This window comes from Talpa europaea (genome assembly GCF_964194135.1).
Source record: "Talpa europaea genome assembly, chromosome: 15".
NCBI lineage: Eukaryota > Metazoa > Chordata > Mammalia > Eulipotyphla > Talpidae > Talpa > Talpa europaea.
In genome coordinates, this window is record NC_140083.1 from 51,715,874 (window position 1) to 51,732,084 (window position 16,211).

General features: G+C 40.0%; 1 protein-coding gene across 4 annotated transcripts in view; it reads left to right on the forward strand.

Moving 5' to 3' along the window:
* ITPR2 (inositol 1,4,5-trisphosphate receptor type 2) overlaps nt 1-16,211 on the forward strand; it is a gene marked incomplete at both ends in the record, with an annotated part of 472,402 nt that overhangs the window by 233,509 nt on the left and 222,682 nt on the right. For all 4 annotated transcript variants that reach the window (XM_084254830.1, XM_084254833.1, XM_084254831.1 and 1 more), the window contains 2 exons: nt 1,105-1,233; nt 2,382-2,502. In XM_084254830.1, coding sequence (XP_084110956.1) covers nt 1,105-1,233; nt 2,382-2,502 — 250 coding nt within the window. The remainder of the gene's footprint in view (nt 1-1,104; nt 1,234-2,381; nt 2,503-16,211) is intronic.

Genomic DNA, 16,211 nt, shown 5'->3' on the forward strand with positions numbered 1-16,211 from the left:
CTGCTTCTGTCTGCCTTCACCAAATGCTTTCCAATTTTGGCAATTGATTTCCAAGCCAAAAACATTGGGGCATACATTTGATATCTTTTGTAATATTTTGTATATGAAAGGTTTCAAAGCAATATCTAAGTACTTTAGATAGCTTCTTTTGATTAATCACCTTATTGAAAAGAAAGAAATTACAGAAATTTGCCCTCCATAACTTTTGGATTATCTAAAAACATCTGGAGCACTGGCCCCATATTTACCCTCCATAAGTCTATGAATATTTTGGCTTTCTTACTCTGTCCCAGTTTCTCAATCTTTTTTCATCTTGTGGGCCCCTCCCACTTCTTTTTTTTTTCTTCTTCTCCATGTTTCTTGTCTTTTCATCCACCAACTGTTTTTCATTTGCTTTTAATCTTTTACCATAGCACTTGCAATTGGACTTTCCTGACATACTTGGAAATTTGCAGTTTGTTTAGCAAGATGACCAATTTCTGTCCCATTTAATCACATATAAAGGTCAAAATCTGTGTTTTTTCCTGATTTATGCTCAGCTACTTGCTTAGGTTACTCTGAAAAGAAAGCACACACACGCGCACAGATTCCCACAGGGGCTGTGAGCAAGAGAGACAGAGGTATTGGAAGGATTTTATCTTTTGCTTTCTTCTCAAGGTGTTTTCTGGATCTGTAGCACCTAGCTTGGCCATGTGTTCTGAGTGAAAATGTGTAGGGATATAAACCACCAGTAATTACAGTCGCGCACGTACTACTAATGGTTTCCTCTTCGATTTTCTCATATTGAATGGAAAAGTGTTTCCCAACAAAACCGAGCTTGGGGACGGAGGGAGAAGGTCATTGTGCAAGAGTAAGGAGAAGCAGAGCAGGAAGAAAGGGCTGGGATCTGAGAAAGAACTCTGGCCCAAGGATGGATTTAAAGGAGAAACTTCTGTGGAGAGATACAATTTGAATGGGTGTTAGGTTGAAATGTTTCTATTCAGAGCACCTTTAAAATGCAGAAGACAGGTTTGTAAACAACCACTTGGGATCATTTTGGAAGGTTCCATTAGGCAGTCACAGTTTGAAGGTGGGGATAGACATAACCATATCACTTCTCTCCAGGTGTGCAACACGACCACAGACAGGAAGCACGCCGACACCTCCCTGGAGAAGTGTGTCACCGAATCGGTCATGAGCATTGTCAGCGGCTTCTTCAACTCCCCCTTCTCAGACAACAGCACCAGCCTCCAGGTAGCTCCAGTGGGGGCTTTCTGTGTGGGGTATGCACCTCCCGTGGCGGGGAGAAAGTTCTCATCTCCTCTGGCATCATTTCCTGCACATCTAAGATCCCTCTTCTCTGCTTTGCGAGTTTCTCAAATGTTATTTTAAAGAAAGAGGCTCATCTTCAAATGGGATTATCCCTGTGCTCCCTCCAAGCTTAACAAGAGCATTCATAGCTGCAGTTCAACTGTCAGTGTCAAGATAAACGATAGGATTCTTTAAATGGTTAGACATTTGGACTCAATAATTTCTCCTTAGTGATTTATCCTGAAAGAATTAGCAGGGATTTGTATACTAAGATTTTCCTTTAAGTATCAGTAGTGCTTAGCTCAAAACTTGGCACCAACCTTAAGTGTTCACAGTAGGAATTACCGTATATCTGTAGCTGAGTTATTATGTGCCAATGACAAAGCAGGTTTGAAAAAAATAAATTAAGACTAAGGAAAATGATCATGAGTAATATAAAGTGAACCAGGCTACAGAATTTCTTATATCCAAAAAATTTGTGTGTGTAAAGAAGATATATGTAGAAAAACTCAGAATTATCTTCAAAATGTTGGTATTGAATATCTCTACCTGATAGGGTAGAGATTCTGTGGTTCCCACATATTCTACTTGATTGTGGATTGAGCTTATAAAAATATCACTTCAATATACTTCAGGGAAAATGTTAAACTACTAGATAGGACTATATGAAATTGTTTTACAAGGTAAGAATTGTCTCTGTTACTCATTATATGAAACCAAAACATGCAATCAGTCAAACAAACTCACAATACCTGCCCTATTTATACTTGGGAATATACCAGAGATTATTAAAAAAAAAATGCACGTCACTGACTTCAAGAAATGCCATATTTGTGATTAAGAACATAGTTAAAATGCAAACCATTGACTTTCTATGGTGTCTGGGATGGTGCTTCTTCATGAAGTGGGCAGGTGATGAATATTTGTTGAGTGACACATACCCTGAAACTCAAAACACTGGATTGTGTTGCATTTTGACGAGTCTTTGAAAATGCACTGATGTCACCCCAGGAGCGTTTTGATAACACACAGACCTGACTAGGAGTGCTGATGCCTCAGTGGCCTACTTGCCACTTCTGTTTTGTTTGCAGACACACCAGCCAGTTTTTATCCAGCTGCTGCAGTCTGCCTTCAGAATCTACAACTGCACCTGGCCAAACCCAGCCCAGAAAGCCTCCGTGGAGTCCTGTATCAGAACTCTGGCTGAAGTGGGTAAGTCAGAGTGTTGTCTTTTACCTGATTTTACATGTCAAAAAATGGGCTTTTAACTATGAGTGAGCTTACTATGGTAAGTGGCTTTCTATGTCTCATCTTAATGAAGAAGCAGGTGCAGCTTCTTCTGAGCATCACTTGTTTTTTGGGAGGGAGGTATAATCATTATACTTATTTAAAAATATTTTAAAATTTATTAATTGTAATCATGTCTAAACTGAATGTCTCCTGAATGTCTCCTTTAGTCCAGTAAGGTTTCACAGACTGTGTTTAAGTTTGTTCTCTCAGATCTCATTATGGACTTGTTTGCAAAAGTAGCCTGACCTAGTGCCTTCATCTAGCACTAGAGTTTTTTGAGGGTTTGGTTTGCTTTCCAGTTTTCCAATTTGAAGTCTGTTGGTGTTTCTTGAGAATCTCTTCTACCTAGAAGACTTCAGGAGTTACGAATGAAATGGATAACAGCGGGGCTACAGCTGAAGATGACTTAGTAGAGTCTAGAGAGTTTTTACCATTGCATCCTCTTCTTCTTGGGGGATGAAGTTATTTAGGGCTCTCCTACAGATGGCAGAGGGGAGGAGGGATGAAGACATACAGGTTTGGTTGGACTTAAAGAACAAACAGAGGAGCTTTACCTTTGTCTCAACTAGCAGAAGCTCTGAAGCATTGCAGGGGTGTAAGGTAGAGTGTTGGATTATCTTTGTCATCATCATCATTGTCATTTATTAATCACTTACTGTATGCATTGCAAAGCATTTCACATGCGTTATCTCATTTAATCCTTAGGTTCTTTGATTATTTACATTTTACTGTGGAGGAAATATAAGTATCTAGACTAGATAACTTGACTCAGGTTGTATTATGTGCTCAGTAAATGTTTGATAAATAATTCAGTAGTTTAATTAATTAATGACTGTTTAAACTTTTTGTAGTTTTCCCCCATCTGCACTTTGACCTAAATGATTTTATATTACCCAAATATAATGACAGTCAAAATTTTTTTGTTGTTGAGCTGATATTGATTTATAACACTGTGTGTGATTAAGAAGTATAGACTCTCCCCTTCAGGTGTTGTAACCCTACTATACCCATAGCCCATAGTCCTCCCCCACAGCCCATTGTCCTCCTTCCCTACTTTGTTCTGCCCCCTCCTAAACCTCCTCTGGTAGCCTCAGTTTTTCAGTCAGATTTTTAGAGTTTGTTAATTGTTTGACTTTATCTGACCCTTTGTTTTATTTCTCTGTATTTCACATATAAGTTGTACCATCAGGTATTGTCTTTCACCTTCTCACTTATTTCACTTAGCATTGTCCCCTGTGGTTCCCTCCAACTTGCAGCAATGGCAAGAATTTATCTTTTTTGATTGCTGAGTAGTGTTCCACTCTGTGTATTTACCACATCTTCCTGATGTACTCAGCTGTCTTTGGGCACTTAGGTTGTTTCCATAGCTTAGACAGCCCAAATTTAACTTGAAGAAGTTGAAAAACAGTTATAGCCCATGGGATTCCAGTTGAAAATTATTAGAACTAAGTAAGTAATATAATTCATTTAGATTATTAATTATAAGCAAACATTAAACTTCATAGATTTTTTATAAACTGAAGAATAACAAATACAATGTGAAAAAGATACAGCAGCAAGAAAAACATTAAATACTTAGAAAACTTGACAAGAAACACGCGAGAATAAAATTGTATTCAGGAATATAACAGATTTTTATCAATGAGGAGACACAGTATTTCTGGATTAAGCAACTCAGTTTGTGGGGCTGCTGGTTTTCTTTAAATAAATAATTTCAGTGCTTTCACACCTGGATCCCTTCTCTACACATACCCACTCCCAGCCCACTTGGGTGTGAGAACCCCACAAGTCCACACCTCAGAAGCTGCTGTCCTGGGTGCCTGCCCTCTGTGCTCCAGCAGCCCGGGTCAGGCCACTGCACTAAGTGTGTCCACTCTGCCTGCTTCCCTCTGACCCTCTAAACTGGGTCTATCATTCTTACTGTTCATAAACCAGATTCACAATTGTGGGGCTCTTTCTGGCTTATTGGATTAATTCACGAAAGGGGCAGCATGCTCTAGGTACTGCAGAGCTTGCCTCAAATGGAGAAAATTTATGCAGAAAGAAGATGGGACAAGGTTACTAGCAAAAAAAAAAAAAGGGGGGGGTGGGGGGGCGCCTCCCTGGGAGCACAAGGGGTTAAGTCACAGCACTATGAAGCTATCCGCAGCCACCAGGAAAGTGACCCACATGGCGCAGCAGACCTCTGCTGTCTCAACGCAACTCCCCTCAGCAGTATGTTTCAGTTGATCTGCCTTTTCTGTTCCCCACTGCCTCTGGTGAATCCTCTCACCCCACACACCTCTGGCCTACACCCCAGTTCTTGTATGCATAAGTAAATAAATCTTTAAAAAAAAAAATGGTTTCAGGGAAAGCCACCTTCCCTCAGGGGCAGGCGCGGGCCTCTCATGAGGCACCCTCACTGGTGTGCCCAGCAAACTCCAGCTTGATTAGTTTCGGGTGACACTTTGGGGAGACATTGATGCTTCAATCGATATTAAGTCCAGCAGCCCTTCTACCCCACACAGGGGGCACATTTGGGGTCTGTGTTTTCTGTTTTTCACACATGAATGGTCTCAGGCTGTCCCCTGCCCTGACATGCTCCTCAGCTTGGGCTCTTGCTCCAGCCAGCCCTTCTGCTCCATGTGGGACTCAGTCCTCCGAGCCCCCTACCTTCCTTGCCCTGCACTGACTCTTAATTTTCTTTTGCTTCCCCTGAAGGGTTTAGGACTGAAGGGCTCAGGAAGGGAGGGGAAGAAATAAAGGAAGGGGTCAGAAAAATAAAGAAGGACTTTATTTTGGACTAAATCAGCAAAGGAAAAGCAAAGAAATACGATAAAAGAAGAATACAAGGTCTTAGCTGCCAGGTATATTCATTTTACATTTTAAGGCCATCTCCCCTTTACCTCCCTTTCTTCCTGCTTTTTCTGGTCCTCCTTCCCTCTCCTTTTACTCTTTTGTCCCCCTTTTCCTTCTCCTCCCTCAGCATTTTTAGCAAATGTACCAGGGGAAACACCAGTGGGCCCACAGGGAGCACAGAAGTGTGCTGTGCAAAATCCTGAGAAACCGAGACTTGCAGAACTGGGGACTGCCAGGGGGTTCCCACTTAGACTCGCCCCTTCAACAGCATGCCTCTGCCTCACCTGGCCACCTCCATTCTTCCTGGCAGGACAGCAAAGCTTTGGGGTCTGAAAATAGTCACTGAAACTGTTCGTGGAATGATATTGTTACTGGAATAGGCCTGGGTTCTGCTGCCTGTCACTACCAAAGCCAATAAGCAGAGACAGGAATTGAATCTGTAAGTGCTTTTATTTTTCAGCATTGTGGCTATTGATCTGAAAGAATGGTGGGCATAGCACCCTGAAGAGTCCGTTCTGCTATCTCATCTTGAGCTGGTCTTTTCATGTTGAGTTAAATAAAGACAGTCATAAGCAAACAGCCCATCATTACAGCCCTCACAAGCTAATGTTTCTAGTATTTGCACCTTCATCCCCCCAGAACCTGTTATCAGCTTCCAGGTTATCTTGACCCTGGTATATCCGATGGGGTCAATGTCCAGCACTCATTTGGGTGGCATTAGGTAGGAATCTCAGTTCAAAGCAAGGGTTTTCATTTAAAGAAAACAGATCATTAGTCATATGGTGTGTCTGTGCAGCCTGTGTGATGCATGAACACAGATTCCTATACCAGGCATGGTGCCCTTCCCTTGCTCCCTGGCCCCACACCAGTATCTTTTATTTCTAAGTTGTAAGATGTCATTTATGAGCATTTCCTGTTCTGACCCAAACTTTAGGATTTATCAGGAAAGTTACTTTTTGTAAGCTCTGAAGACATGTGCGATAGTCTAAAAAAATAATGATACCTACAAATGGCATGAATTTATCTTTTTTGATCGCTGAATAATATTCCATTGTGTATATATCACATCTTCTTGATCCAGGCATCTATATTTGGGCATTTGTGTTGTTTCCAGGTTTTACCAATTGTAAATAGTGCTGCAATAAACATAGGTGTACAGGTGTTCTCTAGGAGTGGAATTGCCGGGTTGTATGGTAGTTCCTTTTTTAGTAGACTGAGGAATGTCTAGACAGCTTTCCATAGTGGTTGGACCAGTTTGCACTCCCACCGGCAATGTAGGAGAGTTCCTTTTTCACCAACATCCTCACCAACTTTTGTTGTTGCTGGTTTTTTTGATATGTGCCATTCTCACTGGTGTAAGGTGGTATCTCAATGTGGATGGAACTAGAAGGAATTATGCTCAGTGAAATAAGCCAGAAGGAAAAAGAAAAATAGTGGGTGGTTTCACTTATAGCAGGGATATAGGGGAAACCAAATAAGACATCAGTGTAAAAAAAAATAATAACAGTACAAAACACAAAAAGCAAAAACAGACAATTATAAACCAGAGACATCCTGCAGGGGAGGAGGCGGGAGAGGGATCAGAGGGAAGGAGGGAGGAGCACAGGGGACTGAGGTGATGGTGCACGGGTGCATTGGTGAAGGAAACTCTATGGGGACTACACCTGAGGGGGTGGGGGGAAGGAAATATTGTTTAAAAATTAATGAACAATGATGTAAAAAAATTAATAAATAAAAATGAGAGATTTAAAATAAAATGATACCTAGATCGGTAATCAATATAGGTTTAGATGGTGACATTTTGGTATATCTCAGTGTCAGTGAGAAGACACACTTTCTTCTGCTCTCCCTGCCTGGTGCTTCCCACCTGCATGGAATCTGTGCTCTGAAGTCCTGTCTCCACCACCCTCTGTATTTGTATCTCCCTCTCCTGCCCCTCCATAAAGGTTTTGTTTAACTCCTCATTACTTCCTTCTCAGATCTCTACAGGAATGCAGTGATCTTTCTTTTTGTCCCTTTTCACTTAAAAAAAAAATCTTGGGGCCTCCCTGGTGGTCTAGGTTAAGTCTCAGCACTATCACCTCTAAGGCCTGAGTTTGATCCCTGGCCAGGGAGCTACCCACATGGCGCAGCAGACCTCTCCAGACTCGCCCACTGCTCCCCTCAGCAGTGTATTTCAGTCAATGCACCTGTTCTGTTCCCCACTCTGTCTCTGGTGAATCCGCTCACCCTCCACACCTCTGGCCTATACCCCAGATCTGCCATGCCAAAAAAATATATATATATATATACTATCAGAATAATCTTGAAAAAAAAATTCTGTTTCTTTAAAAGCAACAACAAACACCTCAGCTTCCAGTGATATTCCTTTGTCTAAAAAATCAAGATGGGTCCCTCTTTGTGAGGTTCTTGGCCTCCCCAATGTGGCCTCCCCTTCCCGTGCTGACACTACTCGCAGTTCCCATAGACTCCCTCTATGGCAGCAGTAGGTGCCCCCAAAACTGCTCACCCTGCAGTGTTCTTTCACTTTTCTTTCTTTTCCCCTTCCATTTCCTTTCTTCTGTTTCCACCATTGCCACCTCTCAGCACGTTTCCATTATGCAAATGTTTTAGTTCAAATGAAGGAAAAAGAAAAATAGTGGATGGTTTCACTTATAGCAGGAATATAGGGAAACCAAATAAGACATTGGTGTAAAAAAAATAACAGTACAAAACTTTTATTCTTCCATAAAAGTCTTTTAAAAAACATTGCAGTAACGGGCCTCCCTGGTGGCGCAGCAGTTGAGCACTGGGTTGCGAAGCTGTCCGCACCCTCTGCAGTGCCGGTTCAGTCCCCGGCCACCAGGCGAGGGTCCCACATGGTGCACAGACTTCTCCTGCCACGCCCGCTCCTCCCCTCAGCAGTGTATTTTGTCAGTCTGCTGTTCTGCCCCTGCTCTGGCTCTGGTGAATTCTCTCACCCTCCATTGCTTCTGACTGTACCCAGTGCTTGTATAAATAAATAAATTAAAAAACAAAAGCATTGGTTTACATACTTGCTTGTGTATTATAAGTATAGGCTTCCCCCCCCCAGACAGGTGTTGTTACCACATTGCACCCGCCACAAAACACCCATAGTTCTTCCCCACAGCCCATTGTGCCCTTCCCTAGCTTGCTTTCCCCTCCCCCTCTGCTTCTAGTGGCCTCAGTTCTGTAGTCAGCTTTCTATAGTTAGTGCTTAGTTTGTCTTCATCTGACCCTTGGTTTTCTTTCTCTATATTCCACATATAAGAGACCCCATCTGATTTTGTCTTTCTCCCCTTACTTGCTTAGCACCGTCCCCTCCAGCTCCATCCGTGTTGCCACAAATACATAAAAGACATTTTTGACCCCATCTCTGGATCTGAACTCTTGTCCATTTTCTCTCGGTCTTCATTTCACCCCAGCTTATGCCCGCATAAGTGCTAGTCTTGCCTTTCCTGTTAGATTTTGAGGGGCAGTAACTATGAAGTGCCTCTTAAAAAGACATTACTAGAAAGCTGATGTCTAAAAGGTGAAAAGCAAGTTCTGCTTCATGTGCTGAGACTGCATCTTGTCTTGTTTGCTGGTGGATGTCAGTCGTGGCAGGAGAGATGAGAAAACTGAAAAGCCTTTGCACGTGAGCCTCGACAGTGTTACCGAGGTCCAAACCCACATTCTAGAGTCGTGCTGGAACACATTTGAAATATTTAGAACAAGAAGAGAAATTGAAGGGGGAACATGTTAATTATCTTGCAACACATGCAGGTGAGACTGGACTTCTTTTACAGGTTCCAGGGGTATATGATCGCTAACCCGTGGCAGCTCCAAGACTCAGATTTTTGTCCTATTATCAAGAACTACTTTACAGTTAGTACTCTTAAAACCTTAGGGCTTGCTCTGAGTTCTTCCCTTTTGCTCATGCCCATTTGCTAACAGCGGTTCTAGGAGTTCTGCTTCCCAAATACAGCCTTTTCTTTTGTGCCAGCCTTGCCCAAAGCCTTCACTTGACATGAATTACAGAACTCACCAGTCCCTTCCCTACACAGCAGTTATATCTGTGTGGACAGAGAGGGTGATATCACTCATCTACTTAAAACTCCCCATCAAACTTAGAATTCCTATTCCTTACATGGCATAGAAAGCCCCTTATCCGTGAACTTTATCTACTTTTCTCCACCCATCACTCTTCCTCCGCAACTTGGCTTTGTCCACACTGGCCTTCTTTCTACTTCTCTTCTCTTCACTTTTCCTCATCTTAATGCATATGCATATGAGGTTCCCAGTATGTGGCTCCTCCTTCCCCAGAGAGTCTCCAGCTCCAAGGCTAAGTGCTCAGTGAAGTGACCTGGATTATCTATGCACTCGCCCAGCAACTTCCCACCTCTTACCCTGCCATCCTAATGTCTTATTTTGTTCTCAGCACTTATCACTACTTGAAAGCAACTTGTTTGCTTACTTTTTCTTGTCTTGGTTGTCAGTTTCTCCCATTAGAATGTAAACTTTGATCCTGACACTTCCCCTGTCTGTAACTGGTCTGGTGCTCACTAAGCAGTTTAATGACGGTTTGTTGACTGGTGATAATCCATAGGCTAGGTATGTTGCAGATAGTGACATTCAGGCTTAGGAAGGTTAAGCCATTTGCCTGATTAATAACTAGTTGAGGAGGGTTTGAAATCTCAGTTTCTTTGAAAATGAGGTTTATGCTGTGCCATGTTGCCCAAGAAGTCCTAGTGTAGGGTACCCTGATTACACATTAGAACTATGGTCCTTAGAATTTCAGGGAGGGGATCTGTTTGATGTTTCACAAATCAGGTGCAAAATAATTTTTGTATTTCAACAATTCTTTAAGAATATAAAGAACCCTAAAATTTACTGCAGTCGAAAGGCATAAGGATTTATGATACCAAGAAGAAAAAAGAATATATACTTTTGAGAAAAATACAACAAAGGCAGGAGAATACTGTTTTTATAAAGCACATTTTCAGTGTGTTTACAGCTTGGTGAGCCTTTCTCTAATGTCAGAAATATCTACTGCCATTACATTTACATATATTTTATGATTTGTAAAGTGCTCTCAAGCATATTAGCTCAGCTCTTCTAACTTAAACATATTTCCTTCTCTTCCTTACTTATACATTGGATACAAATTGTAATCAAACTCAGCAAAAGTGTTTCCTAAACCAGCATTTTCCATGCTGTGAGCAGTGACTGTTCATTCAGTGTTGAACACTGTAGTAAACCCCAAGGTGTGCGCATAATTCTTTGGCCCATTTTATGGACAGGGGTGTGAGGTTAGGCAGGTTGCCTGAGGTCACACTGACAGGTAGGCAAGGAGCAGGGGGCTGGACAAATGAGCCAGCAGGCAGTTCTTATGTCTATCAATATTTACACAAACCTGTGTTTATGTAAATATTGCTGACTATATCTTTAAGATACAAAATATGGATCAAGATGTCAGTGTAAACTGTACATGAAACTAATGCAGATAGTTTTCAAATAACTTAAAAAGGGTCAGGAGTGAGTGAACTCAGTAATGGTTTGTGAGAGTCCTTGTTGGATAAGGAGCACTGCCTATTACGTATTACATTCTTTCCTTCTTGTTGATCAGTTCTTCAGGACCAAGCTACAGTTTTATCTGTTACCAATGATTGTTTTGAGGATATGACCAGATACCAATTTTCTGTGACACATTCAGTTTTCCAGAGGAAACTTCACAAGCTTTTAACGTTGAAGCCGTGACCAATTGTGAATTTGTGTGTGTCATGTTCCCTTCCTCTGATCAACCTGCTTTGCTTTTAAGAGCTGAGGTGCTTTCGAATGATTTGCATCTGTAGAAATTACTGATATTTACTTCCATTGCTCTACCTTCTCTGAAGTTACACAGAATTTGAGACTGATAAGATACAAGGTCGTAAATGATATTAAATTCCCAAGCAAAGTTTTTGCCCTCGGGGCATGGAGTTGGATGTAAGGTGTCTGTAAGACCATCATTCTCAGTCCTCCAGATAGGGCTGATTTGGAGCAAGTGAGCAAGTAAGGACGGGGCTTCTGTGAGGAACACGCACCATGGGCTTTGCTGAGATTTAAGGTGGTGTGAAGCTTCAAGGTGCTTGGGCACTGCCTGTTCCTCAGTTTACTCACAAAAAACACAGCAGCATGTGTTACAAGGATTTTGAGAAAAAAGCATCCATGAATGGCTTCATATTATTTCACTTAAAAGAAGAATTCCATTCCATGTGCTTCATAGTCTTCACATGATTTGGGGGGATTAATGTTGGGTTTGTTGTTGGCAAAATAATCTATTTTCCAAATGGAAATTCTGTAAAATGTCTTTTACAAATGGTTTGAATAATGAACATCAATCTCAAGCCAATTGTTTAAAAAAAAAAATTGTAACATGTAGAAAATATTAACCCTTTGAGAAGAGAAGGCCTGGTGCTTTTAGATAGCATATCTATTTTAATCTAACGAGGGTATCTTAGTTGATAGTGTAAAGGGTTTGGCATAATACACTCCTGTAATCACATCTTTTAAAAATGACATCATTGCTTTCAAAAAATTAAGTATGAATAAGTTACGAGATAGGATAAAGTAAGTTTTTCATGTGCTTATTCAACAGATTTATATCAATCCCTTATTATCTGAAAGACATTTTCCTACTTATCGAGGAAATGTTGTCTGTCAAAACATATTTCTTGTCCTCAGTGAAATTCCAGTACAGTAGGGGTAGACAGAACATTTACATTGTCACAAAACAGAATGAGACACAAAACTGAGCACTTTATCTATTAAGACATTCTGCAGCCTAACTTAGTGCCTGGAGCAGAATAAAGATTCAGTGAATTTTTGTTGCAAGAATAAAATAAATGGATGAATATCCTGTGCTTGTCATTGGCTGCATAATATCTTATTGTGTGCTTATATTCTAATTTATTTAATCCTTTTGTGTGTCTAAATTCTAATTTATTTGTGTTGTTCCCAATAATTATACATGAGGGAAAATAAGGTAAATACCTGGGAATATAGATTTTGTGTATTTCAGTTTTGATAAAAGAGATTGTTCAGTTTGCATGCCACCAGCAGTATAGCAGAGTGTATTTTTCCTTGATAATGTGGTGTTATTGAATTCTTAGACCCTTGCCAGGTTTGTAAGTAAAAATATGGCTATATGCTTAATGTGTTTTTCTGTTTTTGAATGAGGAAAGAAAGCCTTCCTATATGACTGAGTCACCAATACTGCCTTGTCTGTCACCTGTCACTTTCTGTGCTTTTCTTACTTTCTCCAAAGCTAATTTATTTCCTTTATAATTTGTGTAGCCCTTTATTAAGAAATGAGCTATTTGCCTATAAGTAAGGAATGTTTTTCTTAGTTTTTCATTTGTCTTTTGAATTTTATTTTTGTCATGGAGAAATTGATTTTATTTTAGATAATTCTAAGTTTTCTTTCATCTTCCAAGTGGCTTTGATCGGTGTGAGATGTTATTTTTTTAATTCCCATGGAGAATTTTCATATATATATATATATTTTTTTTTTTTTTGTCTGTATGTTTGTGTTTTCGATGTGGCTGTTTACAATTTCAAGCAATCTGGAATAGATTAGCAGTAAGGTAGAAAGTATGGGATGCACTTAATTTTTTCCAGATGTATAGTCAGGTGTGCCAATACCAGTTCTTGCACAAGCCATGATATTATATTCTTTAATCGATGTGGGAATTAATTGAGTGTCAGTGCCAAACAGGAAAGATGCATTTCATATCTTTATTGTCCTTCATGTTTGAACTCTAGAGCTGCTGGGCTCTATTTTTTGACGTGACTTGGAAAAGGTGTGACTCTGGCTACCGTTACAGCACCTTGCGCTTGTGGCTGTTCTTATTCTGTGGCTGGCAGTCCGCCACAAGTTCTAATTAATACTCAGTCTTTCTATTGCTATTTCCCTATGTGTCAGTGTGTCTGTCTGAATGTTTTTTCCCCTGGTACTCATCACAGCAGATGTATGGTTCTCAGAGATTTTGGTCTTGTAGATACTGTTGGTGATTTTATCTCATTAAACAGTTTCACATCCTAGGCACATTTATTGAATAATAATTAGAAGTAGATTTGATTATTTCTTAAAATCACTGCAAAGGCTTTTTTCATACCCATTTTCAGGGCTTATCAAGCCTAGTGAGGATAGCCTCATAATCAAAGGGCCTGAGTGAAGATAGCTCATTTGAGAGGACTGGCTGTCTCCGGGCAGAGCTGCCTGAAGATAAATGGCAGCTGTACCGGCCCACTCTCTGCCCTTAGAATTTTTGAAGGACTCCATATGGTTAGTCTCTAACCAGATATCCTTAACAAGGTAGTATCTTGATTGCACTTTAATTTAGAAACAAATTAGGAGCATTTCTTTTTCAAAACTTCTTAAACTAGATGTGAGCCTCTCCACTGAAGCACAGAATTGGCAGTGGGGCTCTCAGCCAGGGAGACCGATGGTAGTCAGTCCATGAGATCTTATTGGGAGGGAGGTAGGGCAGGAGGTAACCAGGAATCCCAAGAACATATCCTAGTTCGCATTTCAGTATACTACTTACACCAGAATTGTCCTCACTTACTAAAAGTAAACTAAGTCTGGGTCATATTTTGGTTGCATTTGAAAGTATTCTTCTAGTTATTAATATTCTCGTGAGATATTTCTTTTCCTAGTCAAAGTCTTCTTTTCTGCTTTAATTTTTAAAAGTGTATGGAAAGTTAAATTCGCATCATCAGCTTGGCCTTCAAATGAATATTTATAATATTTTGACAGTGCAGGGAACCTGTTTCAGGCCATGTTTTTAAAGGCTTTAATATTTTTACAATTTCTTGAAAAAATTCTATCCTTATCTACACAACTGACTTATTTGAACTCAAATTCTCTTTTCCCCAGTTGCATGACTAATTTTCTCTAATTGCCTAGAAATTGTGATGTAGTAGCCCTTCACTAGAGTTTACCTTTGGGCATGAGAAAGTAGCATAATTTGCCCAGTTAATTTATATTGTACAATTTGGGCCAACACAGGAGATTGGAAAATACCATTTAAAGTGGTACAGTTTGGCGGAAACAAAAGGACCCCATTCAACAGTGTCTGGCATAGTGGAGTCCACCTGGCATGTGCCTGGATTTCCCTGACCTCACCCATAGGGCCTGTCCTTCCATGACTAACAAAGGAGCCACCACTGAGCTCCCTCTCCCTGGTGTCCTAAGAAGATGAGGCCCCATGTCCTATCCCAGCACCAGCTCTTAGCTGATGGTCCATTGCATGGAAAGTACCCCGTGCCTCAAGGGGAGATAAGTCCCACCTCCAACCCCAATTTTTAACCCTTAGTGGGAACTTGGTTGTTACATGTTTGAGGAACACTGAGGTTTCTGGCTTTTGTTATTTTTCTTGATTAAAAAAATAATATAAAGCTTGCACGAGGACTTCGTGATTATCTGAAAAATAGATATATGAAGACTGGACAAGACTTAGTGATTTTCACTGAACATGCTGCTATTACCTAGATTATTCTCAGTAAAAAAATAGTTACTTGTTTCTAATTCCTAATATATATATATATATAGCATCCTAATATATATATTAACATCTTAATTCCTAATATATATAGCATCCTAATATATATATTAACATCTTAATTCCTAATATATATATATATAAAATCAGCTTGTCCTATTTATAATATACACACACACAAACACACACATACATGTAGCTGAAATTATATGTAATCAGTAAAACCACCCCTTATTTTTATTAAACTCTGACTTGTGTTTCTACACCAAAATAAATAAATAAATAAATAAAAGCAGTCAGAAAAGCTGAAGATCTGGCCAGAATTTGGTTAGGATGCAGGGTTAAGTATTTATAAGAATATGTGCAACTTGGTGGTGTTGAGGCCACCTCCTGAGACAGGGGTGTGGCTGCTGTGCTGTGTGGGATGGACAGCAACAAAGACTTTGTTTGCACTGGAAGAGGGAAATTTATAATGGATGTTGGGAAAAACCTTCACCAGGGAAATCTGTCTGGTTGCCTTAAAAAGTTTCAGCTGGAGCTTTGTTTAAATTGGTGACTGCTGGCAGCTAAAGCCATCTACAGTGGTTTCCTAATCCACAATTTCACTTGTGTTCCGAAAATACTGTAGACAAAAAGATATTTTAAGAGCGAGAGAGAGAGAAAGAGAGAGACCATATTCACGTAACTTTTATTAAAGGACATTGTTACTATTACTATGCTTTATTATTTATTATTGTTGTCATTTTCTTACTCTGCCTAATTTATAAATTAAACTGTTGGCATATGAAGAAAACTAGTATGTGTGGGTTTGAGTTCTGTCTGAGGCTTTGGGCATCCACTGAGGGTCTTGGAACATATCCCTGCAGATATGGGGAGACTCCATCATTTTCAAAGACGTTTTCAAGTATCTTCCCACTTAAGAGAATTTTGCTGGCAGAAATTGCTGCCTACTGTCAGTGCTTTCCTTCTGTTATAGGAGGCACCCACTTCATATTCCCTTGTACATTTCTTTGTATTCCTTCTTATTTTATTTTTATTTGTTTCTATAAAAAAATTCTGGTGACTATCATGACTTTAAATCATCCCCTTATAAGTCTATTTCTTAATTCAGCAGCTCTAAGTAATGTCTTTGTGCTTCACAGTGAAAAATAAGGACTTAACATGTTGCCTTTAATACTTCCTCCTCTCTCCCACTCTCTGTTCTGATTATTACTTGATGGATTATTGGTATTATGTGGTTAGGATTTGTGACATCGGTCTTCTATT